Genomic DNA, 27,593 nt, shown 5'->3' on the forward strand with positions numbered 1-27,593 from the left:
TAAACAGCTTAGATGAAAGCCTTCACTGTGTTCCTAAACTCATTAGGAACGACTTGGAAATTTTATTTATTGCTCTATATAAATTTTCCTAATTACAAAATCAGAAGTAGTGATGAATGAATAAAACAGCATTATCATTTTATCAGATGGTATTGTGACTCAGTAAAAGTGATCATCTTCTTATAACAAAATTATGTTGAGTGTTTACCACCAAGGAATTGCTTTTGTCCCTATTTGTCCTTTCCTGAATACACCATTGGGGCTTGCACTGTCTAAGCCAAGTAAAGCTCACAAAATAGAATTTTGTTTTGTCTTTTTAAAAGTAATAATCGGAAGTAAATAAAATGTCAAAGAAATCCAGGAGTGATCAGGTTTAGTTCTGTTTTTAGAGCGTAAAATGGAACTGCCTTCCCTCTGTCCGGCATTCTGCTAGGTTTCTGTACAAGCAAATGCAAAATTGTACACATTATCTCTCTTCAGTCAAAACATGTCTTTTCTTCTCAGTTCACTCATGTTGACCTCCCAAACCTTCCTTCCATGTCTGGTTCCATCTTTCCTCTTTTTGCTTTTGTTTGCACCTAGATTCTTTACACAGCTCAGTGTTTAGAGGGACTCAAGGCAGCCTTTCTTCAGAATTTACCTACACCCATTCAACAGAGAGGCATAAAAACAAAAGAACTGATGGCTTTTAACCATTTAGTAGCAAATATATAAATATTTTAAAAGTTTGTCTTTCTGGAACTAATAAATATTTTTCATGTATTTTTTCATAATTTTTCATATATTTTATTTCATTTGATTCTCACAATTACCTTATAAATAGATCATACAAATGTAATTATCTTTCTCTAATCAGTCAAAATCAAAAGCTAGACTCTCAGCTAAGTCTTAAGGTCCCAAATCTCGTAGTTCTCGTAAGCTACATGATGTAAATGTCCCTTCTGAAGGATTCACTTCAGTGTTTCCATTAGATGGCTTTTAGGCCCTGGAGTACCTCTAGCTAAAGAAACTAATTTAGATTTTCTAATTTATTTAATCATCACCACATGATGCTGATTTAATGAGGTTGTAATTTCATGTCAAATGATCTATTAAAAAAATCGATCATACATAGCTGGAGTATTTTTTATTTAGACTCAACTTGATCATTGCCTATGTAAAATTGAGTCAGTGAATGTCTACTATATACTCATGTCATTGATATTTAGCTGCATTAACTCATTAAGTGTATTTACAAAACTTGCTCATTTTTTTATTCTGTGGTTACAGTTGTCTAATTCTTTATTTGTTGTAACAGCTAAATATTATCTTCCTGGTGATCACATTATGCAAAATGGTGAAGCACTCAAACACTTTGAAACCAGATTCTAGCAGGTTGGAAAACATTAAGTAAGTATTTAGTATTTTAATTTTAGTGCTTGACAAACTAAGTGAAAGATACTCTCCACAGAGAATACATAAATGCTTTCCTTCAACCATAGAAATTATTCAGAACGAAGTTTTCCTGATCAAGGTTGAGTCTCACTGTTAACCATGTCACAGACATTGGTCAAAAATTAGATAATGATTTCTGTCTTGATCTAGAGCCAAGAAATTGTTTCAGTGGCTTTGTGGAAATTCCATATCACTGTAGCAATTTCATTTAAATTTAAAATGCAGTTCAAAATGATGTTGCTTGTTTGCATGGCTGATGTGATGATATTAAGTTTGTTTTGTTAAATGACTTTTTTGATTTAAGGATTCTGAGCAGTTTCTACTTCTAATCTTGTTTTCCTAAGATAATTTACTCTATTACTATTGTTAACTTGGAGATTATCTGTTGTTTTTCATGATAATTAAAGAAACGTTTACTTTATTTCAATATTAAATAAAAACTACAATATCCTATCAATGGAAAATGCTATCTAATTAAATAATTGATAGCTGTTGATTCATTAAGTCATTTATGGAAGGATTTTCAGAGTTATCTTAGATATGAGTTAATTTAAGATTTGAGGAGGTATTATTCAAGTTGGTTATAATGGGATTGTGAAAAATATTTGTAATGTAAAAAATGGCAGATCTATAGTAAGGGTAATTTTTCTTTAAAAAAATTAGATGTTTTAGATAGGTTAGTGCCAGCTTCATTGCATGTTGCATGGTAAGAGAGAGAGCTAATCTTTAGCATCTCTCTCTTTTCTTCCTTTTCCTCTTTCTGTCTTCTCATCTACACCAGTAATTACCGTGTTTGTGATGGCTACTATAATACGGACTTACCTGGGTAAGGTAGAACCCTACATTAACAAATTTATGGCATGATTTATATTTTTTACAAATCCGTCAATATCATGAATTGCCCTTAATTTTTATAGTTATTTTGGAATATCTAATTTGCTGTAGTATTTTAAAACTATAATATGCCTTTATTTTTTAATTGCTTGCCTCTGCATTTTGACTTTCTTAATTTTGACTAATTTATAAAATATATAAATGCTTTCTTATTACTTTCTATTTTAATTCTGTCTAATAATTTTGTTTCTCTTTTCTGCTTATAATGCTTTCTAGCTATGAAGATAATAAGCCATTTATCAAGTAAGATCATTAGTTAGACATGGAATGCACTGACTTTAAATCCTTTCCATTCCGTCCTATTTTCTACAGTTCTTTTCTCCTTAAGCTATTCATGATGAAATCTCTCCAGAATTATTTTATTTTGAAGTTGTTCTCATATTTTTGTCCCATTTCAGCGAGGCTTCTTCATGCTTTAGTTAAAATACCTTAGGCTCACCTAAGATCAGTTTATTAGAATCTGCAGTTTAGGTGTGAAGTGATTATCTGCCATTTAACCTTTCTGTATGTGTCACATTATTCAGTGTCATGAGTGCACCACAGGGATAAAAAGACAGGAGTAAACTAATTAAGGACTCCTTAATTTCTTTGACTAAAATGCACATAAAAGACAATAAAGTCATGGGGGATGTTTTACACCTTGTATTTTAATATAGTTCTGATACCTTGTTAATGCTGGAGTAAGAAAAGGTCATACCTGCTGTTGCTGTTTTCACTGGAGACTGCAGTACTAAATGCTATTGTTCTTTCTCTAATCAATGAAAGGTTAAAGCCAAAATGCTGTTGAATTTGAATGTGAACATAGAGAAAGTCAACCGCTACTACTGACATGTTAATATTTAAGTGTGATGTGGTGTTTTCTCATTGAACTTGTTAATAAAATTCACTTTATTTTTTCAGGTCTTGGGTGCTTGGCGCTTTTGCTCTTCTATGTCTTCTTGGCCTAACCTGGTCATTTGGGTTGCTTTTTATTAATGAGGAGACTATTGTGATGGCATATCTCTTCACCATCTTTAATGCTTTCCAGGGAGTGTTCATTTTCATCTTTCACTGTGCTCTCCAAAAGAAAGTAAGTGAAGACACCTACAGATTCTAGTTGTTTGTTCTTTGGTTTGAAAATCAGAGATGAAATGGAGAAGATTTTACAATTTTACAGCTGACATATTACTAAATAGAATCATTTTTACTCATAAATTAATTGTCATGCATGTCTAGAAATTCAGGCTTCACATATAAAATAAGTCAATACCAATCATCTTTTTGGATTTCACTTTGAAAATATTAGACACTGATGTTAAGATTTCTTCTTTGCTAGTGGGGTCTACAAACATGCTTTGTGCAAACGGTATATAAGATAGGGGCCCCTGGGTGGCTCAGTGACTCAGTTGGTTAAGTGTCTGCCTTCGGCTCAGGTCATGATCCCAGGTCCTGGGATCGAGTCCTGCATCGGGCTCCCAGCTCTACAGAGAGCATGCTTCTCCTTCTTCTGCTTCTGCGCCTCTCTCTCTCTCTCTGTCATGAAAAAATAACTAAAATCTTAAAAAAAAAAAAGTATTCAAGATAATAAAAGGTTAAATAATCTCATTTTTTGCTTGATAAAGGGAATGCAGTGTTCCAAAACGAAATTGAACATAAGGATAAATGACCTTGATTTTAAAAGCACCAGACATACAAAAAATTAATATTAATGTTACCTTTTGAGTCGTTGTGAAAAATCTAAAACCCAGTAATTTAATATCTCACATCTTATTATTTTGTCCTGATTTTATGTTAACTGGAGTCAGCAAAAATGATTCAAAAATTAAAGTTAAAGATGAAAAACTTGCAAGAAGATGTAAACCTTAAGAGAATAGCTTAGCCGCCTTTTAACTAGGTATCATCTTTTCTCTGCCTGCATATCTAACATAGTCTTTTTATTCTGTTATTACTAGTTGGTCACTAAATTGAACAGCAAAATAGAATTTTGAAAGTGAAGACTATTATGTTTTCAGTCCTGACAAGATGATAGTGTTGTTACTTCCATCAGTTGTTGAGTAAGCTATAATTTTGAGATAATGACAGTGGGATGTGCAATACTGACAGATAATGTACATTCACAGCGATATAGGCATTAGGCAAAACCAACACTGGAGGGTATTATTTGGATAAAATACCATTTTGATTGCCATAGGCTTGTTCATACAGCATTTCAGAGCAGTTAATAGCCATGAAATGTCCCAAAAAAAAATTTTGTGAGGTATCAGGTGTTATTAAATAACACTGAACTTTAATTTTCTAAACATTATACAGGTATAATCTTGTAATTACTTTGGTTTTTACTTTACCTTACACAAACGAGCCTTTTGTATACATGTATAGGATCATATATCATAATTTCTTCCAAAAGTGTTTAACATAAAGCATAAATTATTTCCTCTACAGGTTATGTGTATTAATTGAACAAAGAGATTTTGCTGTGCTTTTTATTTTTTTATAAAAATTTTATTTATTTATTTGACAGAGAGAGATCACAAGTAGGCAGAGAGGCAGGCAGAGAGAGAGGAGAGGAAGCAGACTCCCCACTGAGCAGAGAGCCCGATGCGGGGCTCGATCCCAGGACCCTGGGATCATGACCTGAGCCGAAGGCAGAGGCTTTAACCCACTGAGCCACCCAGGCACCCCCATTGCTGTGCTTTTTAATTAAAAATCACATTTTTTGAACAATGTGTTAGACTTCCCTTTGAACACGTTCTGCCTAGTCTTGGGTATGTCCTGTTGGATGCTGCCAGTATGAATGGCTAAGAATATGATACAAAATGAGTTAGTTAAAATCATGCTTCTTACTGCGTGAGTGAGCATATTTAGGCCAAGAAAATGCTTTGAAAGTTCAAGCCCATTGTTATTTGTTCTAATAGGCATAGTTAAATAAGGCTAACTGGATGAAAATGCAAGTGCACTTGGGTTTAAAAAGTCATCTAGCAACTTTAATTCTGTAATTTTTCAAGGAATAATTGTCGAAGTCCTGGGTCTGCAAGCAGATACTGAGAACAGAATGGTGTTGGGTGGAGAGGGGGGTGCGGTGGGGGAGGGAGGAGTCTTTTTGAGTGTTTTTGGCAACCTACTGGAAAGTAATTTCTTTGGGGCGCCTGGGTGGCTCAGTGGGTTAGATACTCTGCCTTCGGCTCAGGTCATTATCTCAGGGTCCTGGGATCAAGCCCCACATTGGGCTCCCTGCTCAGCGGGGAAACCTTCTTCCTCCTCTCTTCTCTGCCTGCCTCTCTGCCTGCTTGTGATCTCTGTCTATCAAATAAAAAAAAAAAAAAAAAAAAAAAAAAAAAGACCGTAATTTCTTACGCAGAGTCTCCTTCTTGTCTGTTCTAATTTCAGTCTGGCTCTAAGCCAGAGCAGAACTTGTTCATAGGCCAATAGAGCTGCACAAAATCCAGCCCTTTTTTCCACTCCTCCCAATTCTGCACCACCTTTCTAGGTGGGGCCCTATTCTTTACAATTGTTTGGACTTCAGTTTTTAAAGTTGACTTTAAACTTTCTTTAGGCCTAACAGCTTTCCTATCTATTCATATATCCTAGCTTCAGGGGAAAAGGGAAATTACATGGGTAACACATTAATGTGATTGGAAATTGCATAAATCTTTCCCTTGTGTGCTAATGAAGTGAATAGGCATCTTAGACTCTCTACACTAAATGTTAAAGCTAGACACATCAGAAAATGAAGAAAACATTCCATCCTAATTAATAGCATATGTATCAAAGTCCTTTTCTTCTTTATTCGTGTGCCAAAGTAATCTTGTCATTATAAAGAGGTTACCTGGGAAAGTATGCAATCCGGTAAAAGAAGTTTATGTATTGACTTACCTAAAAGGACATGAAGCGTGTGAAACTTAAATGACTGGATTATGAGTGGTTAAATGTAATTAAGCAGGAAAGTTCTAATTTTTTGTCCTTTTTTTCTTAGCATAAAATATAAAATCGGGGTTGCTAAGTATATAAAGCTTTAAAACGTTATTATGTATGTATTAATAACATTTGTGTAACAAGAAGGCATCAAACATTTTCACATATTACATCACATTTTGAAGCTCCTACTAGCCAGTCTGGTAGGCAAACATATTTTTCTGATTACTATTTCAGCATTTTCAGTTGAACTTGATTTTAGAAATTCAATTTATTCGCTCCACAAAAAAGTGTCAGTGAACTTATTCTTCTCAGTTGTTTCCACTGCTCATTTAATTAGAGCGACAGAGAGAAGCAAGTATGTTTGTGTTAATCTCTCGGTCTCGTGGTTATTCAATGCAGGTACGAAAAGAATATGGCAAGTGCTTCAGACACTCCTATTGCTGCGGCGGCCTCCCGACTGAGAGCCCCCACAGTTCAGTGAAGGCATCAACCACCAGAACTAGTGCTCGGTATTCCTCTGGCACACAGGTAACAAAGAATTTGACAACATCTTTAATTAACCTTCTTTATAGAAAGCCTACCGAGACATGTTCTGTTCAGATGCACTAATTGTCTCCTCATTATAATGATCTAGGTAGCAAATACTTGCTTTTTTAGTTTTTTGGTCTTAATTTCTTCTTAAGTATTTATTCAAGGTGTTTCTTTAGGTGTGAGCATCATTCTTGAGAAGTGTAACTTCTTTAAGATGTATAAGATCATTTTTGGGATACCCTGAGGTCACATAACACGGTACTCATGGTGGGCACTCACTAAACGTTTGTTAAATAATCTGTCATCTCCACGAAGAGTGGAAGATTAAATATTCATTCTTCAGTTCTAGACTTCCTTAGTTTTAGACCAGAATCAACACACATTTCTTTTTAACAGCCACCAGATAATCCTTCACAGATTGTTTAGGGTAGATCTTTATGTGTCTTTAATAAGGTGAGGTTGGGGAAACTAACATAACATATGTCTTGCTATTTTATATTAATAGAGTCGTATAAGAAGGATGTGGAATGACACTGTGAGAAAACAGTCTGAATCTTCTTTTATCTCAGGTGACATCAATAGCACTTCAACACTTAATCAAGGTCAGTTACTAGGAAAATTTGAGTTTACAATATAAATTTTGTACCTTTTGCCAATTTACAATAACTCTAGAGAAACTACTGATTTTTTTCCTCTCGAATGGGTTTATATCACAAGCTATTAAACCTGTTGAGTAAACTTTTATCCTTTATGAAAGTACATATAAATTCGTCTTACTCAATAATGTAATGCAAAAAGTAGAACTTTAAACTCCACAGTAACAGAATAAGGCTGAAAAAAGTAATTACTAAGAATATATTTTGCCACAGATTAAAAATATTTTCCTTTAGAGAATACAAATTTATCTTTTCTGAGACATTTGTGGAAGTTTTCTTTTTAAAACATTAATATAGTTAGAATAACTACTGTTCACATTAAACTGCCAATTTTATGGTGAAAATTATTATTTGTAAAATTATTTTACTTTACACTTCTTTCGAAAAGTAAAAAAGTGTCAAAAACATTTTATAGTAAATTTTCATAAGCAACTAATTAAATACATGAGAGTCTATAAAGCAGTTTTTTCTATTTGAATTACTATTTTAATGTGTTTACAATTTTAAACTTGTATAAATGATGAATTATTACTTAAAATAAGCTGGCAAATAAAATAATTAAGCAGGATAAGGACACAAGTGCACGTAGACACACACAATCCTGAGTGCAAGCTTAGTAAATTTGAATTTGATATGAAAAAAATAATGTTATTGTGTGTGTGTATATATATATATATATACACATCCTTAAAAAGGTAATTTATCCAGGTAATTTGTTTTGATATATTGATTTGTAATATAATAGAACATGTTCTATTATATCACAAATATTAAAGACATTTTTCACTGTTGACATTGTTCTGATGAGATTCTGGTTTAAAATGAAGAAAGGAGTATGTATGGCATCAAAACCAACTTGAATTTTAAAGTATTTTTAGTCAAATTACATTAGCTATGCAAAACATATGTTTGATAAGTATTGAAAGGTTTGTAATTTGTCAATTAGAATGAGTGAAATGTGTGTTTATTCCATTGCTCTGATGTTTTACCTAATTCTGTTAAGATGACTATCGAAAAGGAAATGAATTATTCAATGATTCATTTTGAAACCTGGCAAATAAGATTACTGAATGAAAATTCTTACTATATGGAGTTTGTGAATGGTCTAATAATTCATTATACACACAGTCTCTTTCTTCCCCCTTGGCATGTGTGCTCTTGCATTTACTAAGAGAAGCTTTGTGCAGTGTGTCGTACTTTTTACTTGTTTGTGAAAGTTGTTTTCCTCCTGCTTGTGTCAAAGTTGATATTAACACAGATGTTTTCATGAGGGATAATCCCACACCTGTAAATCTGAAAGTTTGAGATTCCCTCTTCTGGGCCTCAGTGGTTAGGTTTTTAATATTAAGCAGTAACATCTTGAAACATAATGTTGATCTCTGTGCATTTAATTGCCATTTTTGTTTAAAAGTGATTTTGTATAAATTAGTAAATGTCATCCTCAGCAGGTGTTTACTTGGGGGACTTAGAAAGCACCTGTGAATTACTGAAATTTAACTTCCCTCTCCCCTTTCTCCTTCAAATTAGTAGTTCAAATACAGTCAGAAAATTTCAGCAGATAATCCATTGCCAACTTGTCTGCTACCCTTGATGAATACAAAAAGTACTTTACTGCAACTGTAACACAAAAATAAGAGAACTGATGTATTTTTTTTTCTGTTTCTTTGCTTTAGGAATGACTGGCAATTACCTACTAACAAACCCTCTTCTTCGACCCCACGGCACTAACAACCCCTATAACACATTGCTCGCTGAAACAGTTGTATGTAATGCCCCTTCAGCTCCTGTATTTAACTCACCAGGTGTGCTTATACTTACAAATAAAACTACCTTTCTTTGCTGCTAAACAGAGCTCTGATCTTTGCCCCTTTTCTAGAGTACTCAAGTTGCCATATATTTATTATTACATCTTTAATTTCTCAGTTTAAAGAATTACGGTATTGCCCATGCCAGGCTTCTAAAACTGCACTATATTATAGTAAAAATTCAGTCATGATAGTATTTACCAATAATTATCCATGTTTTTAACACAGGTGGCATAAATCTTAATATATTATTACAGGACTGACATCACATGGTCCGAGAGCCCATCTTCAAGATTTATATCATTTAGAGGTATCCTATCTATGTAATATACTGTTCAGTTTACCCTAAAGCTTGCAGACAGAATTTGCTTCTGGAATGAATTAGCTAATAAAGATAATTTGGATGCCTAGGTATAGAAAACTACATCCAGCATTATCAATGTAACCAAACTATAGTATAGTGCAGCTTTATGGTAGTGGTTTTTTGTTTTTTTTTTCCTTTAAAAAAAAAAAAAAAAAAAAAAACTTTGAGAATGAAGTTACTATTAGTCAGTTTATACCTTTAGTTGTTTATTGGGGGAGGGGGAGAGATTGTCACTAACCCATCCTGTATTACTATGTTTTCTAATAGCTTATTAAAATAAAAAGCATTAATATTAAGACAGTTTGCAAGACTTCAGTAAAAGTCATCACATAATTATTGCTAGCATGTAATATTTATTTGTGATTGATATTTGCCACTAAATTAAACAAAGAACTTTGTTTCTGTTTTTTTTTTTTTTTTCTTAAATTCTTTTTTAACGTAACTGCAGTTTCTCTTTTCATTCTCTTGTTTTTCTTACTTTCCTTATGCTTTCCTCTAGCAACCTACAGAGAGACAAGTATGGGAGTCAAACTTAACTTTGCCTATCAAATGTAAATTTTTTCAGCATGATTTTTAACCGGCACAATTAAAACATAACTAGCAGTCATGAAGTAGACTCAGCGGGCAAGTGGTTCACAATTTCCAACTAAACTGGTACCAAATTCAAACAGTACATCTGTCTGTACTGCCTTTTGTCAGTAATAGAGGTCTGTAGCAAATGCTGTCCATACTTAAGTATATGCAATGCTGAAATAATTTGCTCTTTAAAGCCTGAGGTGCTGTCAACCAGAAAGCTTAATAATTGACTTATCATTTCTGCATTCCCACAGTTATCTTGCTACAGGCTGTGGAAAGTCTTCAAGTGAATTACCTGAACTTGGGCAGAAAAAGTTGCCTCTTCAAAACCAGTCAAAGATGTGCTTAAATCTGCAGTATATCATAGAAAACACCTTTTGCATTACCCAGTATATATTTTTATATTTATTAAGCAATGGTAAACGGAAAGAAAAATGGCAAGATCGAACCTCGATAGAGGAAACAAATGCTAGCAAGTGATCTGTGTGTCACCTAGAACTTAAACACCAAATGTTTTCTAAATAAAGATGGTGGCACATGCATGAATTAGGAAGCTAGACAGTTATGTCAGTCAAACTAAAGGAAGCCTTACAGATACTATTGTAATAACTTCATTTTGTTATATGTGGAGCCTGGTAAAAATGAAATTGTCCGTTTTTCCAATGTAGACGTTGGATCAGAGGTTTTTTTTTAAATAAAACGAGTCACCAACAGGTATATACCCCCCCCCACACACACTTACTCATTTTCTGCTAATGAGAAGTTATTGAACAGTTCCCACATATTTATTGGTCATGAAATCGAGTTTTCTAGGATAATCTGCAGCTTTAAGATGGAGTCAGCACTAAAAAGGGAAATTTCCTATTTTTTCCAAGAATGAAATTTTTCCTCGACTCCTCCAAGCCTTGCATACAATGCAGCAGCCTCACAGTGGCCAGTGTCATTCAGTAACATCATTTCATTCTTTTTTTTTTCCAGACCTATCTGTAAACAAGTGATTTTTTTTTTCTCTAGGATTTTGAGAATGAATAACCTAACTTACCATGGTGCAGATCATTTAATTTTCTCTAAAACTTTTTATTTTCATTTGCCTGAGAAGCACTGTGATGTCTCAGTTTACATGTTTATGTGTCTGTAGAAAATACAACTCTGATTCCAAGAGAGCATGTTACCATCTTTTTTTTCCTTCTAAACCTCTTTTCATATCTTCAGCAGACTTATCCAGTCTTTCATTCCTTTAGAGATAAATATATATTAGCCAAGGCTGACACCCTTTTCCCATTCCATAGTTAATATCTATTATTGGTTTGATTTCTGTGACCCATACTTAAGAAATCTCTAACATTTCTGCGTCTAACCTCCATGCCCATGGTGTCTGTGGGCCAGTCTCGTACAGTAGACTCTGCTGGTTCATTCGGTGCTGTCACTGTGGCTGATGCAACTGCAGGGCTGCAGGCAAACTTTGACCATTAGGAGCCTGGGGCCGTTGCGATTAGAGTATTATTAGTACCAAAAGGAAACAAAAAAATCAAAACGATGCCTATTAAATGAAAAAGCAAAAGGCTGCTATTGCTGGTAATCTAATTTGTTGAACCCTTGCTCTGACTAAGTTGCTGAGAAGCTTAGAAATTCTTCATCATGTTACAATAAATCATTTTACTTTCTTTTATATATCAGCTACTCTTAGGCCAGATAGCCTGAGCAGACAGACATGATGTGAGTTGTCCAAAGTGAGTCATTCCACCTGCTGTCTATCGTGTTGTCGGATGGTGCTTGTGGGCCCTTGGTCCCGTCAGTGTGAGAGATGGCTGTCTTCGTTGAACATGATTCTTTGTATCTGTCCATTTTTTTCATTCTTTTTTTTACTCCATCTCCAGAAAAAGGAAATGTTAGAATGTCGTTTAAAAAGTTGCTTGCCAGTTATGTGGGTTTCTGTTGTACATTTGCCTTCGGTTTTTGTATGTGACTTATTCCTTTTTTAATTTAGTGTTGTTTAGGACAAATTCTGTTAATTTTATTTTTATGAACCATAGTCTCGTACTTTAAAATGTAAATGTCACTAATGAATTGCTTTGCATTAACTATGCAAGGGCATGGAGTGAAGTCTTCCTTGTAAGAGTGTCAGAGATTTGACCAAAAATCAATTGATAACTACCGTCTCCCCGAAATTGATCAAATAATATTCTGTATGCCATCTTCCCTCCCTGGAAAACAGTATTATTCTTTCACACTTCTTCCTATTATCAAAGGGGTTGCAACTGTTTACCGTTGGGAATGCGGGAAAGCCTGGCACCGTTCAAGTGTTAGCTTTCAAATACAACTTTGTCCTGAACGACATTAAAAAGTTTTGTACAAAAGAAGTAACTGCTTTGGGAAGGAACAGCGGCAGTAACGGAAACCCCCCCCCCTTTCCCGTTTCAGGACATTCACTGAACAATGCCAGGGATACAAGTGCCATGGATACTCTACCGCTAAATGGTAACTTTAACAACAGCTACTCACTGCGCAAGGGGGACTATAATGACAGCGTGCAAGTCGTGGACTGTGGACTAAGTCTGAATGATACCGCTTTCGAGAAGATGATCATTTCAGAGTTAGTGCACAACAACCTGCGGGGCGGCAGCAAGACTCACAACCTCGAGCTCACGCTGCCAGTCAAACCTGTGATCGGCGGCAGCAGCAGCGAAGACGACGCGATCGTGGCCGACGCTTCCTCTTTGATGCACGGCGACAACCCGGGGCTGGAGCTCCACCACAAGGAGCTTGAGGCGCCGCTCATTCCTCAGCGGACTCACTCCCTTCTGTACCAGCCCCAGAAGAAGGTGAAGCCCGAGGGCACTGACAGCTACGTCTCCCAGCTGACCGCTGAGGCGGTGGACCACCTCCAGTCCCCCAACAGAGACTCTCTTTATACAAGCATGCCCAATCTTAGAGACTCCCCCTACCAGGAGAGCAGCCCTGACATGGAAGAGGACCTCTCTCCTTCCAGGAGGAGTGAGAACGAGGACATTTACTATAAAAGCATGCCAAATCTTGGAGCTGGCCATCAGCTTCAGATGTGTTACCAGATCAGCAGGGGCAATAGTGATGGTTACATAATCCCCATTAACAAGGAAGGGTGTATTCCCGAAGGAGACGTTAGAGAAGGACAAATGCAGCTGGTCACGAGTCTTTAATAGAGCAGCTAAGGAATTCCAGGGGCTACAGGCAAGTATTGATAAAGACTCCGCTGGCCCAGTGCAGCTCCCTCAGACTCTGCTCGGAGAGATGGCTCTGTTGACTTGTGGTTCTCCAGTGTAAAAAGATGACTGAACCTTGAAGTTCTGTGAATTTTTATAGAACATACAGAAACTTTGTATATACACAGAGTATACTAAAATGATTATTTGTTACAAAGAAAAGAGATGCCAACCAGGTATTTTAAGATTCTGCTGCTGTTTAGAGAAATTGTGAAGCAAGCAAAACAAAACTTTTCCAGCCATTCTACTGCAGCAGTCTGTGAACTAAATCTGTAAATATGGCTGCACCGTTTTTGTAGGCCTGCATTGTATTATATACAAGACGTAGGCTTTAAAATCCTGTGGGACAAATTTACTGTACCTTACTGTTCCTGACAAGACTTGGAAAAGCAGGAGAGCCATTCTGCGTCAGTTTGCAGTTCGTTCACTGCAAATCTTTTACATTAAGGCAAAGATTGAAAACATGTTTAACCACTAGCAATCAAGCCACAGGCCTTATTTCATATGTTTCCTCAATTGTACAATGAACTATTCTCATGAGAAATGGCTAAAGAAATTATATTTTGTTCTATTGCTAGGGTAAAATAAATACATTTGTGTCCAACTGAAATATAATTGTCATTAAAATAATTTTAAAGAGTTTGAAGAAAATATTGTGAAAAGCTCTTGGTTGCACATATGTTATGAAATGTTTTTTCTTACACTCTGTCATGGTAAGTTCTACCCATTTTCACTTATTTTCCACTGTACACAGTGTTCTGCTTTGACCAGTTAGTCTTTATTCTTACATTTAAATTTCTTATTGCCAAAAGAACGCGTTTTATGGGGGAAAAAAACTCTTCGAAGCCAGTTACGCCATGCCTTGCACAAATGTGGTGAAATCTAGAAAAGAGTCTGTGTTACCTCTCTGTTTATTCTTGAACGGAGGGCAATGAGGGCACTGGGCACTTCTCACAAACTTTCTAGTGAACAAAAGGTGCCTATTCTTTTTTAAAAAATAAAATAAAACATAAATATTACTCTTCCATATTCCTTCTGCCTATATTTAGTAATTAATTTATTTTATGATAAAGTTCTAATGAAATGTAAATTGTTTCCGCAAAATTCTGCTTTTCTTTTCATCCCTTTGTGTAAACCTGTTAATAATGAGCCCATCACTAATATCCAGTGTAAAGTTTAACACGGTTTGACAGTAAATAAATGTGAATTTTTTTCAAGTAGTTATAACGTGCACTTTTATGTATGAGACATAATTGGCTTTAACACACTGGTTCTTTCCCACTCCTCCCCTCCCCCATGGCATACGTGGGTCCCTTCGTAATAATAACCCACTGGTATGAGAAAGAATACACTTAAGCTGCCTTGATGGTTCTGGGTGTTGTCGAGAATATGTTTATATTCAAATTGCCCATTACCCACATACAGGATCTGGCAGAAGAGTTTCAATAGAGAAATCTACTGAAAGTACTTTTTTCTTGTTGCATTGTGTCAGAACTAAAACAAAAGTTACAAAAAGAAGAAGGGTAGGAAATTATATAAATTTCGGCATCGTAAAAAAATTGATTTTCAGCAGAATTGAGAAGACATTCCTAAAGCATACTTTTACAATTTGAGGATTTTAACTATCCCTATAGGCTGCCGTGAATGGCAATATTTGTTATCAGGGAAAGGTTCAAAAATCATATAATTGAATCTCAACAAATAGATTTTTCCTGTGTACATCATAAGCATTTATACCAGATTCTTCTAAAAGGTAGTGGCTCTCAAGTGCTTCCACTAAGTTAGAAATAACTTGATTTTTTAATGTGGACTTCGTCATGCCTATTGAATTTAAAAAGAATAATGAGAAAAGTTTTTTCAAGTATTTATTCATATATCTAAATGCAGATATAGTAAGGCAGGCACTATATGATATAGTATCCATAGTTTAATAATAGAGTAACAACCTAGGTGTGTATTCACACATAGTTAATATTTAGGTTGGAGACTGACTATAAGAAGTTGTATTAATATTCAAACGGATTTAATAAATCTCTGAGAAGGGGATTTTTATTTCTTTGGCTAAAATCCTTCAGGAATTTATAAAACTTTATTTGGGGTCATTATATAATCAAACATTTTAATTTTCTATTTTGTTACACTTTTTTCCTATCAAACTTACAGTGTTGTATGATATGTACTTCTCAGTATATAATCCATCTAGGGCTGGGCTGGTTCAGTAATGAATTAGCCCCCCCCCCCCCACCAAGGCACTGATTATTCAGTTAGTACTCATTTCTTTCTCTTGAAGCAGTTCTTAAAACTGGTATGATGTGAACAGGTACATAAGTACATAGTACCTACACGGTTACTGTTCTCTTTAGAAAATGTAATTTATTATGAGTCTATATTAGAGAATACAGTCTGGAAGCTATCTTTCATCTTTGTCACCAAAAGAAGAATCATTTTTAAAATGGATTTCTTTTTAAAAGTACATAAATGTTGGGGCACCTGGGTGGCTCAGTGGGTTAAAGCTTCTGCCTTCGGCTCAGGTCATGATCCCAGGGTCCTGGGATCGAGCCCCACATCGGGCTCTCTGCTCAGCAGGGAGCCTGCTTCCTCCTCTCTCCCTGCCTGCCTCTCTGCCTACTCGTGATCTCTGTCTGTCAAATAAATAAATAAAATCTTTAAAAAAAAAAAAAAAGTACATAAATGTTGCCTTAAAATCCATTCAGGATGTCCCCTAGTACAAATTAATTTCTTACATTTAAAATTATTAATCCATTGACTGACGCATTAGTTATTAACCCAATGATTTCTTTGGATGTTCTCCGACTTCACCTGCATATAGAATTTCCACATCCTTGATTGTTTCTCTTTGCAATAGTCACAATTGTAAACTTGTTCACATTAGTGTACCTGGTCTCAGGGACAGATACCAACTGGTCTACTAGTAATAAGAATTTTTTTTGTTTGTTTGTTTTTTTTTTGCCATTTACTTTAGACACAGCTTGATACAGGTTAATTCAGACTGAACTTTATTTTAAAATATAGGCTCGGTTTTGTTCTTTTATATACATGCACGCACACACACATAGGTTATTTGTCTTATAGGCTTTTAAAATCACTTAGGAATAAGGAAGACAATCCTTACAAATCTATAAATTACTTAAATAGTTGTCAATTCAAACTCCTCCACATTCGAGGGTAGCTATATATAATATTTTAACCAGTAAAATAACAGCTGCACATATTTGACAAAATCACCATCTCTATCCTCTCCACAGAGGCATTATGCACAAAATCATTAACAAATTTCAAAAACAAATCCATGTGCACTTATTAAAGGGGTGTATTCGGATGTCTGTTTTATTTATTTAAATAAGAAAGGAGAAAATATGTTTCCATCAATTCAAACTTCAGACTTAAAACTGACCTTCAACATGTTCTTTTTTTTTTTAAGATTTTATTTATTTATTTAACAGAGATCACAAGTAGGCAGAGAGGCAGGCAGAGAGAGGGGGAAGCAGGCTCCCTGCTGAGCAGAGAGCCTGATGCGGGGCTCCATCCCAGAACCCTGGGATCATGACCTGAGCGGAAGGCAGAGGCTTTAATCTTTTTTTTTTTTTTTTTTTTTAAGATTTTATTTATTTATTTGTCAGGGACAGAGGGAGAGAGAGTGAGCGAGCACAGGCAGACAGAGAGGCAGGCAGAGGCAGAGGGAGAAGCAGGTTCCCTGCTGAGCAAGGAGCCCGATGTGGGACTTGATCCCAGGACGCTGGGATCATGACCTGAGCCGAAGGCAGAGGCTTTAACCCACTGAGCCACCCAGGCGCCCTTCAACATGTCCTTGTAGGCTAGAGTGTTTTGTAAAGAATTTTAACTCAGAAAAGTTTTATTGCAGTTTTAACCTAATTAGAAAAGCTTGAATGAATGCATACAAGTTGAACTTCTGCAGTGAGGACAGCTCTTCATATTTGGTTGATATTGAAATTTTCTTTAAAGACCGTAATCCCTGCAGTTTTTCAAGTAAAACTGAGTACCAAGTGTTCACACAGTCCTCTGTTCCACATACTTCTCTTTCCATGAAATTGTTGCATTTAATATCACACATTAGTATGAAGAGTTATGAGCATGTTGAATACAGATGAGGACTGCTTCACAGGGTAATCAAATCAGTGTACTTTTTGGTGAAAATGCTGAATTTCGTGCTTCCTGCTGGTAAGCACCATGTTGATTTTGAGTAGTCCTTAAATAGTATGCGCTGGCAGCCTGGAAGCACTGGTGGTTTGCAGATTAATTCATGGCAGTCTTAATTATCATTTGAATGGTATGGAATGAGGATTTCCTGTTGGGTCCCTTTGGGTCTTTCTCCAAATGGTCATAGAAACACATTATGTTAGCTAAATGCACCAAACAGAAGGAGAGCACACACTTAACCAACATGTACCTTGTGCATATTACTGGTATTTCGTTCCAAAATGTTTGGGACTGGTGGAAATTCCTGCACATTATCCAAGTTCATTTCAAGGCACTGTGACCACTGAGCTTTCAAGGCCAGGGTAAAATATCTGTCCGAGTGTATTAACGGTAAGCTGTAGGTGCACCATATAATGAGGCTCACTAAATCTACTACAAACATTATAGATCATTCCCTGTTGTCTTAATAAGGTTTCTCTGGAATCCTCCTCCTTTTCCTGATGGCTTTACTGTTTACTGAGTGTGCAGGTTCTGAGAAAGAAGTCTTCAGAGGTCAGTTTGATTCTTAAAGCCTAATGTTTTACTGAGTGTGCAGGTTCTGAGAAAGAAGTCTTCAGAGGTCAGTTTGATTTTTAAAGTCTAATGTTTTAACTGGTAAGATTTTTCTGAATTGATAGATTGTGAAATGCTGTCAGGTATCCTAATATTTAACATTCGAGACCACTGTATGAAATAAGAAACAAAACAGGTAACCCCAGCACAACTGAGCTGACCAAAGTCTACCTGCTATGGAAAAAAAAAATTAAAAAAAAAAATGCCTGTTAATCTTTCACACATTTCCCCTATTTGCTTATTGAAACTCTAAGACCAAAATGCCTTAGAAATATTTAAAAGACATAGTCTTAAGCCAACCAATGTTGTCTGAGCCTAAGAGACGAGTGATGAATGATCAAGGTTTGAATAGTTTCCTCAATGTTTTTCACAAGCATTTTAAAGTCCTATGTCAGAACCAAGCTTTTTAAAAAGCATTTTGGCAGTCACAACAACATGGCTTTGTTGTCTGATTTTATTAGGCATAAAATGACCAACCCTTTGATACTATCTTAGAAAGGCTGACAGCTACTATATAGAACACCCAGGAATAATAATGATAGGTATCAGAGATATTGATTAAATGAAAGATTCATTTTTATTTTTCTGCTGAAATATCAATCTTAATAGATAGCTTTTACACCAAAACATAGCACTACCTCACAGTAAATTCTTTTAACGGTATAATGAAGGAACTATAAGAATCACTGTAATTTTTAAAAGATGTCTCAGACTAAATGATGTCCAATTTACTAATTTTACATATTACAACAATGAAAGTGCTAGTGCCTACCAGCCTACATTTAATAGATGCGTCACATGTGCCAGGCTCTGTGCTAAATGTTACATGGTCCATTGCACTCTATCCTCTCAACAGTCCTCTGAGAAGTGTACTCCTTATCCACGTTTGCCAAAGAAGATAAATAATTTGCTTAAGGTCTCACAGCTGGTGGGTGGCCAGACCTGAGCTGGCAAGATGTTTGTTTGGCTACAGAGTCTGAGGATTTAGCCAACATGGGTCACCTCTGGTTTAACTCGGAGTTCCAGGAATATTCTTTATATTTCCCGGACTCTGTCTCTGGTGGTAGTCAGAGGGGGTTGGCTGGTTGGTTGGTTGGCTGTGAGTTTCTAGGGCTGTAAAGGAAAATGAAGTAAAGAAGTCAGTTAATTAAGTCAAAGTGCTCAGAAGAAGATAGCTAGCTAAAAGACCACTTATTGACCTCAAATTTTAGCAGAAGTGGGCATATTATCTAAGTGGTAGTCTACTGGAAAGTTTACTGGTTATTAATTTACCATTTCCCTTGGAAATAAAAGGTCATCATGAGGAAGTTGTGATAGGAAAAAGAAGCAAAAGACTTTGATTAAGGATGTCGAATTTCTAGTCCTCGCCTGACCATTAGAATAATGCTCGCTCATTCAGTCAACAACCACAAAAAATGAAAAACAGCTTAGTCAACTACATGCTTTTCTTTTCCTTCACAATCAAGTCCTAATAACAATGAAAAAACCATGTGAAAAAATCAAATTATTTGAGTTTCCTTAACTCTTAATATTGTTTTAAATTTAAATGGTGTGTAAGGTGAGGTGAGTGGATATGTGTGTGTGTGTGTGTGTGTGTGTGTGTGTAGGGCTTTTCAAGTTCATAATGTAGCACTGTCTTTAACATTCGGCCAGCAACCTATTCTTTTGAAAAATGAAGAGCTTGTTGGAAATGTAGTCTACTAAGGCAGGTATTATACGAAGCTTTCTGATTTATTGAATTAATTCTCACAATTCTTGAAGGTAAATATTCTTACAAGTGAGGAAACTGAGTTACCTAAGTACATCAACTTAGCCAACTACAAGCAGTGTGTGGGAATCAGAACTTAGCTTCATGCCTGAGCCCAGGCACTTAAACACTGTCTGGGGACGGTCAGTCCACCTCAAGCCATCCCCCACCTCCATCCCAGCAGTCAGGTAGTACCAAAAAGCCATGTACACTGACTTTTCTGCTCATTAAGTAGCTGGTCCTGGGGTGACAGAGGAAAGGGAAGAATACACAAGGGATATGAAACTTTGTCCTGCGGGTTCCTGTCCACTTAAACACTGTCCCTTCCCTGCTTCCCCCAAGCCCCAACCCCACCCCCCGACGCCCTGAGGGCTGTCTGAATGGCCTTCTTGGTGCTGTTCCTAATGCTGGCTCCTGCTTGCCTCCCTTGGTGACTTATTCTCCCTCCTCCATTTTCTCTTCAAGATTTTTGGTTTTGGTTTTTGATGGTGGTGGTGGTATTTATTTTATTAGGAAAAACTATTTTAGTTCTTAATCATATCTACTTTTATATATCATCTTTTCATTTAATGGATTTTAGCCCTTTTTCTTACTAGAGCATATATCTATGGATGTCTGTGGATTTCCTCCTTAATCTCACCATCTTCTAGCTTCATATGCGTTTTTATAAATCTCATAATTTTATATTATTTTTAGTATTAACTTTATTGGAAATAAATTGCTTACTTTAAATTTCTTTTTAATTTTACTTTTTAATTTCCTTCTAATTTTCTTTTTGCCCTTCACATTCCTTAACAAAGAAAAAAAGACCCTCTGTTTCTTTTTAGTTTCTTTTTTGTTAACTTCCTCTTCCACTAGTCAGCCAGAGTTACCGCCACGAAGATGGCTGCATTGAAAAAGTCTCCAGCACGTCAGTCCTACTTGTAATTCTTATATATTTTTCCCAATTTTAGTGTTTATTTTATATAAGATATTCACATAAATAATTTAATCAAATAGAGGTATAATGGTTATGGAAACTTGAGATTCACATAGACATAGGTTTAACTTTGCTCTCTCTTGGGCAAATTGCTTAACCTCTCTCAAATTGTTTCCGCCTCCGTAAAATTGGAATCAGCCTACCTTGCCAAGGGTTGCTGTGAGGATTAGAAGTAATGTATGTAAAGTGCCTTAGCGCAGCATCTGGCACGTGATAGGCACTCAATAGATAGTAGCTTTTTTCCTTAGGAAGATATTGTGAGTAGCATAAACATCTCCTGACTCTAAGTTTTATGAAAATAATCAGTCATCAGGACTTCAACTGGATTGTCATTATCTTCCTCAAGCCATGTGGCTAGGATATATCAGTAACACTTTAGGAACAAGGCACCGGCTTGTTCCTAAGAGAGATGGGTGACTCCAGGGAACGCTCAGCTCCCTGCAGTGATCTGGGTTAATGAGAGCAAAGGGGACCAGGTCTCTCAGTCTCCTTCTGGAATATTAATTTAGCTAATTAAAAAAATATTTATCTTATGCAGAGAAGTGTGTCACTCAGTTTTCCACTTCTGTACTTCCTCTTTTCCTTCCCTTTGCCTTCTTGTTCTTGCCTACAAAGCAGTAGACAAATCTCTTGCTTTACTGATTGCCTCTTTCTTTAATGATATTGAGTATCTACTATGTGTTTTATAAAATTGGTGGCAGAACGCAGAAATGAAGGATGTCTCCCCTTTAATTAATAATGGTAATAACCAACACTGATCACCTACTGTTTGCTAAATTCTGTATTTAAACCCTTCATGAATATTATTTCATTTAAAAAATTCTGATTTTTGTAACATTCCTATAGAAACTATTATTACCTACATTCTTGTAAGTGAGGAAACAGAAGCTTAGCAAGGTGAAACAACTTGCTGAGGATTAAAAATCTAGTCACTGGAGAACCTGAGAACCTAAGAGACCTTGTTATGATACAACTTACACAGCTTGAAACCAAAACATATTTGAAAGGATAATTACAACATAAGATAAAGGATTAACTACTGTGAGAGCACAAAGGAGAGAGTGATTGACTGAAAGGAATCCCAAGAAAGGCTTTATTGAGGAGACAGTGTTGGAGCTGGGCTTTGAAGAATAAGTAGGAGCCTGCTAGGTGACAAAAATAGAGCAGGAGTATTCTAGGTAGATGGAAAATCATGTGAAAAGCAAACAAGTGTGAAAAAACATGAGCTGATTTGAGGGAGAAGTTCTGGGGGGCCTGAACATTATAATGTGTCTGATGGGTGTGTGGCGACCAAAAATCTGGGGACATAGATGGAGACCAGATTGAAAGGGACTTGAATGCCCCTGAGGCACTGGATATGATCTGTTGTTTGATAACCATGTTGGAAGAAGGGAAGGGAATTAGTGTTTAGTAAGATCTCTATGTCCCTTATTTACATTATTTCATTTAATTCTCACAACCATACAAGGAAGTATGTGATTATTATTATTATTACTTAAAGCATACAAATGATAAGAGTAGATCTTACTAAGTTTTCACAAAGTGAGCACACTAACATAGCATGCAGAATGGGAAACAGAATATGGAAGTCCAAAAACTGCCATGTGTCCTCTCCCAGTCATGGCACCCCCAAGGGTAACACTACTTGACTTCTAACACCATAGTTTAACCTTGCCTCTTTTGAACTCTGGAAAGTGGAATATGGCAATATATCATATGTTGTGTATGGTTTCTTTTCTTCAATATTATGTTTGCAAAATCCATTCAGACAGGCATATGCAGTTGTAGTTCATTCCTTTTCATTGTTGCATTATGTTTCATTGATGACTACATCATAAATTCATTATCTAGACTCAGAATAGCTAATATTAAAATGACAAAACTTGGGGAGGTTAAATAATGATTTTTAAAAAAGATTATTTGAGAGAAAGAGATGGGGGGGTACAGAGCAAGAGGGACAATCTCAAGCTCCCCACTGAGCATGGAGCCTGATGTGGGGCTCCATCTCTCCACCCTGAGATCATGACCTGAGCCGAAATGAAGAGTCGGCTGCTTAACTGACTGAGCCATCCAGGTGCTCCTAAATAACTAGTTTTAAATCACAGAGTTCGAAAGTACCAGAACAAAGTCTTTGATGCAGGACCATTCCATCCGAAAGCTGGAAGAGCAGTATAACATGGGGTCTGAATCATTGAATCTCTAGTTAACGATACCTTATTGAGTGCATTACATAGTAGTTTACTGTGTACCAGGAACCCTTCTAGCTGCTAAGGACGTAGTAAGGAATAAATCCCTCCCGATAAATATTTAGGTGAGAAGAAGGTAGAATTGGCCACTCACAGTGCTGTGAAGAAGACAGTAAGAAATATGCATACAGTGTGAGTTTGTAGCATGCCCTGTTCTAAGTACTTTGTCTGTATTACTTTGTGTGTTTTTCTAAACAAATCCATGAGATAGGTACAGTAGCTATTCTCGTGATCCTCATTTTACAGATGATGATGCTGAAGCCTGGAGAGGGCAAGTCCTCCCAGGTTTGTGTCCCGGTTTGTAAACAGAGGAACCAGAGTTCAAATTCAGACAGTTTGGCTCCAGGGTCTGTGCACATAACCGCAGAGCTAGGAGGGGTACAATGATAAAGAATATGGTGGTGAGAAGCCGGGTCTGGTTAGCATGCAGGGAAAGGCCGCCCGAGGAAGGCATGTCTGAGCTGGAGAACTGAGTAGTGAAGAGGAGGCATTTGTTTGAAGATCTGGAGAGAGAACATTCCAGGCACAATGGACATCAGGTAGAAACGCTCTGAGTCAGGGACGAGCTTGGCATGTTCAAGGTCAGAAAGGAGGACAGTGGAGAGGAAAGCGGCCTTAGCCACGGACACGTTAGAGCTATAGAGACATGGGTTCAAACATCACCTTCAACACCTACCAGAGGCATTTTTCTTTCTACACTGCTCTTTCATAATCCACTGCATTAGTCTTTCTGTGGTGATCTACAGAAAGGCTTAGAACACCCACAAAGCAAGTAATAAGTGCTCACATTTCCATTTCCTCTTGTTCGTGCTCTCCCCTGCCATCCCTACCTGAGGGCAGTGGTGCGACCAGCAGCTGCCAGAGGTTGTCAGTAGCTCTTGGGAAAGGTGGTGACAGACCATTTTCTCAGTCTCCTGTCTTTTTCACTACGGAGTGTACATCGCCAAGTGGGGCCTCTTGGGTCTGAATCCCAAAGGAGAAGGATGCCACAAGAGCTGGAGCCTCAGTGAGACCTGCCCGGGACACCTCTGAAGTCCAAGACTGCATTTCAGGGACTGCCAGAAGTCTTTCAGGAAGCATTTCCAATAAGAAAACAGCCTCTGTTTGCGATTAGTTCTTACTTTTGAGAGAGGATGCTCTGCTCTGTTTCAAGGTGAGACAATGTTATGTGCTGATCGTCGGATGAGTCGGTTCTAATTATATGCCTCCTTGATTATTGTTCTCCAGATTGATTAGAACCATATTCGAGACATTTGTAGATCATAGTTCCTGGACACTTCTATATGTTAGCAAATCAAGTATAATTTATCCCTGGAATTATTGGTTAGGGACGGCTTCTTTTTTTCAATGCATGTTCTCTCTAGCTTATAATTTTAATTAGTGCTTGCTCCCAGTTCACACCGAGAATAGGGATGATTGTCACTTCAGCACTGATGCACAGCCTCCGCTTGTAATGCAGCTTTGACTTCTGCATTCAGATTCCTTCATCAGTGCTGGATGGAGGATGAGAGGACGCAGCTGAATTAAAGTTACAGGGCAGTAGGAAATGGAATAGCCCTGCTGTTCGGGAAGCGAATTTGAATTAGATCACTGATAGGCGCAACTGGATCTGACAATCTGGGTATCCTTAACGACCATGACCAATTTTGAGCAAAGATCGTCCTCCTCCTGTACCCAGACCCAGTCGAGAGGGACTAGAGCCACCTGCGGGACAGGGCTCCGCGTTCCTGGGGAGACTCTGCCGCCAGGCATCTTGGTGGCCCACAGCTTCTTGAGAAAGTGAACTGAGGCTACTATTGCCATGCAATTGTGAAGCTTTTGCTGATCAGATCACCTCATCAGGTGCCCTTCTGCCACAGAGAGACACCAGAATTTCTCCTCCGTTTCTTTTACATTGAGGGAGGTGAACAGAGGCTTCCCTACACTCCTTTCTCTTTGGGGCTGTAGCAAATGTCTGTACGTGAGGGAAGGACAGTTACATCCTGAAAATGTAAAATAACTGTAAGAAAACCTGCTCTGAATTTCTGATTACCCTCTTTCTACCCAAGATAATATTGTATTGTTTCTTGAAAGATCTAGTATCTTGAACAAGATAATTATATTCCTCCTAATACTCAAGTAGAATTTTCCCTCTGTGAAATACAAGAAAGCTACCTATTTCAGAATGATGTAAGTTTAAATGTAATCACGCTGTCTCTGATCTTCAAGTGAGATTTAATTATCATTGTCTTGACATACACTGACTAATGTACAAACAGTGCCAATGAGTGCAGAAAAGTGGCAGTGTCTGCTGAAGAAAATGAAGAGTTGAGAGGAGTTTGACAGAAGTTTGGAAGTGTCGAGAACACAATCTGATTCAGCAAGTTCAAGCTCTTGCCTTCCTAAAGATGCAACCGGTATTAAAATGCAATATTGCTTGGCAGTGTAAATATGAATATTTAACAGCAGCAAGCTGATGCGGTTTAAATGTTCCTGGGCCCCAGTTTAACAGAGTTTTGTGAGGAAGATTTACTTTCATGAAGTGAAAGGAGGTGTTTGCAATGAAGTAGAATATCCTTGAGGATTTTTATCACCCACTAAAGCTTAAGGAAGGCTGTTTCATCATAGAGTTGAGTTTGATCATCAGAAAACCAGTAGAAACATTGCCCTTAACAAACAGGCTGGGGAAGGAAAGAATTTTCCCAAGGAAAAATATTTTGATATTTGCTGTGTTAGTCCAAGTTCTCCAGAGAAACAGAACCAGTAGGATGTGTCTCTGCATAAGGAAAGGGATGTGTTTCAAGGAATTGGTTCACACTACTGGGGAGGGGAGCAGGTGCAAACTCAGCAGGCTGGCAGAAAATGGGGAGGGCCTGGGGTTACCAGTGCTGCAGCTTAAGTCCAAAGGTTGTCACATCAGGCCACATAATTCACTTCCGTTCAGAGGAGGTCAAACTTTTGTTCTTTTCAGGCCTTCAGGTGGTTGGAGGAAGCCCACCCACAATCTGCTTTACACAAAGTCCACTGATTTCTTTCTTTCTTTATTACTGAGGCATAGTTGACATTCAGTATTATAGTAATTTCATGCCCTTTTTGTGGCCAGAGTCAGGAAGAGCCAAGACCTTGGTACATCTTGCAGACAGCTGCTTTTCATGAACCCTGTCAAACCGAAACAACCGAGGTCTTGGTACTGCCTGGTCTCGCTTGGGAATGCCTGGTCTAGGAGAGCTCTTTCCCAAGAATACATAGTCATTTGGATTTGGGTTAGGAATTATTTATATCAAACTGCCCATGAGCTGAGGATTTCAGGGATTGCCCCCGGGAAGGCAAAAGACTGGGAAGTCAATCACAGACCCTATTGGGTAAAGGAGAAAGAACAAAATGGTGCCATGATAAAATATTATAGCAAAAGGAAAAGAAAATATCAGCCTCCTCTCTTATTGAAAAGGGATGTCAGTTTTGGTGTTTCAAAAAAGTTCTGGAGATGAATGGTGATGATGGTTGCAGAGCAACGTGAATCTACTTAATGACACCAAACTGTATACTTAAAAAAAGGTTAAAGTGGTCAATTTTATGTCACATGTGTTTTGTTATAATTTAAAAACTTATCTGGAGTGTTTTCCCATGTTTAATCTCCTGTTTATTATAAAACATCAATTATTTAATTAAACATTTATTTTACCTATCTACAACTGGTTTAAAATAGACCCAGCGACTAATTAAAAATAGTTTTTTTTTTCCCTATAAGAGACCTTTGGTCTATATGAGACCTTAATGTATTAAAAATAATATTTTACTACAGGAAATATTTTACTTTTGGAGAAAAAAAAATAGAATCTTACCTGAGGTGACATGCAAAAACAAACAAACAAAATCATGAACATTAATGAGTTAAAAATAAAAGTTGGATGTTTTAAAGTTAAAAAATATGATAGAGAGGCTTAGATATAGAAAGATTTTATAATCATAAGATCAATGAAGGAAAAGCAATATAAATATGATTAGATCACATGAAACATAAAACTCTTGATAGAAATAATGAAAATAAATACAAAAAGCAATATTTAATAAAAATATTAAAATACATGCAAGTTTACTGTATCAAGCAGACAAAAATTTTTACCTGGGAGAACTCATCAGGTAGTAAAATTAGATACTTTGCTGTATCTAACTTTACTACCTGATGCAAAGTATCCAACTGAAGAACCTGAGTTACTATTCTTACTAAATTTGCCAATAATGAAACCACGGTTCTTTGCACTGTTTTGACCTTTACAAATTTATGTAGGAAATTTCTAAGCAAGCTCAATGAAGAAGCACAGGGATGATTAGATTGTAAGACCTACATAGCAAACTCAAAGAAACTGGTATGTATTAAATCTAAGAAAAAGAATTGCTTAAAACAGTAAAAGTAGAATTATTATTATATCAAAGGGTACTAACTGGATTCACTTCTAT

The 27,593-nt window shown here is 36.7% G+C and overlaps 1 protein-coding gene across 35 annotated transcripts in view; it reads left to right on the plus strand.

The window, feature by feature from the left end:
* Positions 1-14,617, plus strand: part of ADGRL2 (adhesion G protein-coupled receptor L2) — a 382,248-nt gene extending 367,631 nt beyond the window's left edge. For 10 of the 35 annotated variants that reach the window (XM_032870191.1, XM_032870192.1, XM_032870194.1 and 7 more), the window contains 7 exons: positions 1,298-1,389; positions 2,216-2,260; positions 3,229-3,397; positions 6,622-6,750; positions 7,259-7,355; positions 9,083-9,211; positions 12,576-14,617. In XM_032870191.1, coding sequence (XP_032726082.1) covers positions 1,298-1,389; positions 2,216-2,260; positions 3,229-3,397; positions 6,622-6,750; positions 7,259-7,355; positions 9,083-9,211; positions 12,576-13,330 — 1,416 coding nt within the window. In that variant the 3' untranslated portion in view covers positions 13,331-14,617. Of the gene's footprint in view, positions 1-1,297; positions 1,390-2,215; positions 2,261-3,228; positions 3,398-6,621; positions 6,751-7,258; positions 7,356-9,082; positions 9,212-9,442; positions 9,525-10,077; positions 10,130-11,831; positions 11,885-12,575 lie in introns of those variants that run through there. The other 25 variants (XM_032870197.1, XM_032870200.1, XM_032870211.1 and 22 more) reach the window with 11 other exon arrangements.
* Positions 14,618-27,593: the final 12,976 nt, after the last annotated feature.

The sequence above is a fragment of the Lontra canadensis genome, unplaced genomic scaffold, assembly GCF_010015895.1.
Source record: "Lontra canadensis isolate GAN:19392208 unplaced genomic scaffold, GSC_riverotter_1.0 scaffold40, whole genome shotgun sequence".
Taxonomy (NCBI): Eukaryota; Metazoa; Chordata; class Mammalia; order Carnivora; family Mustelidae; genus Lontra; species Lontra canadensis.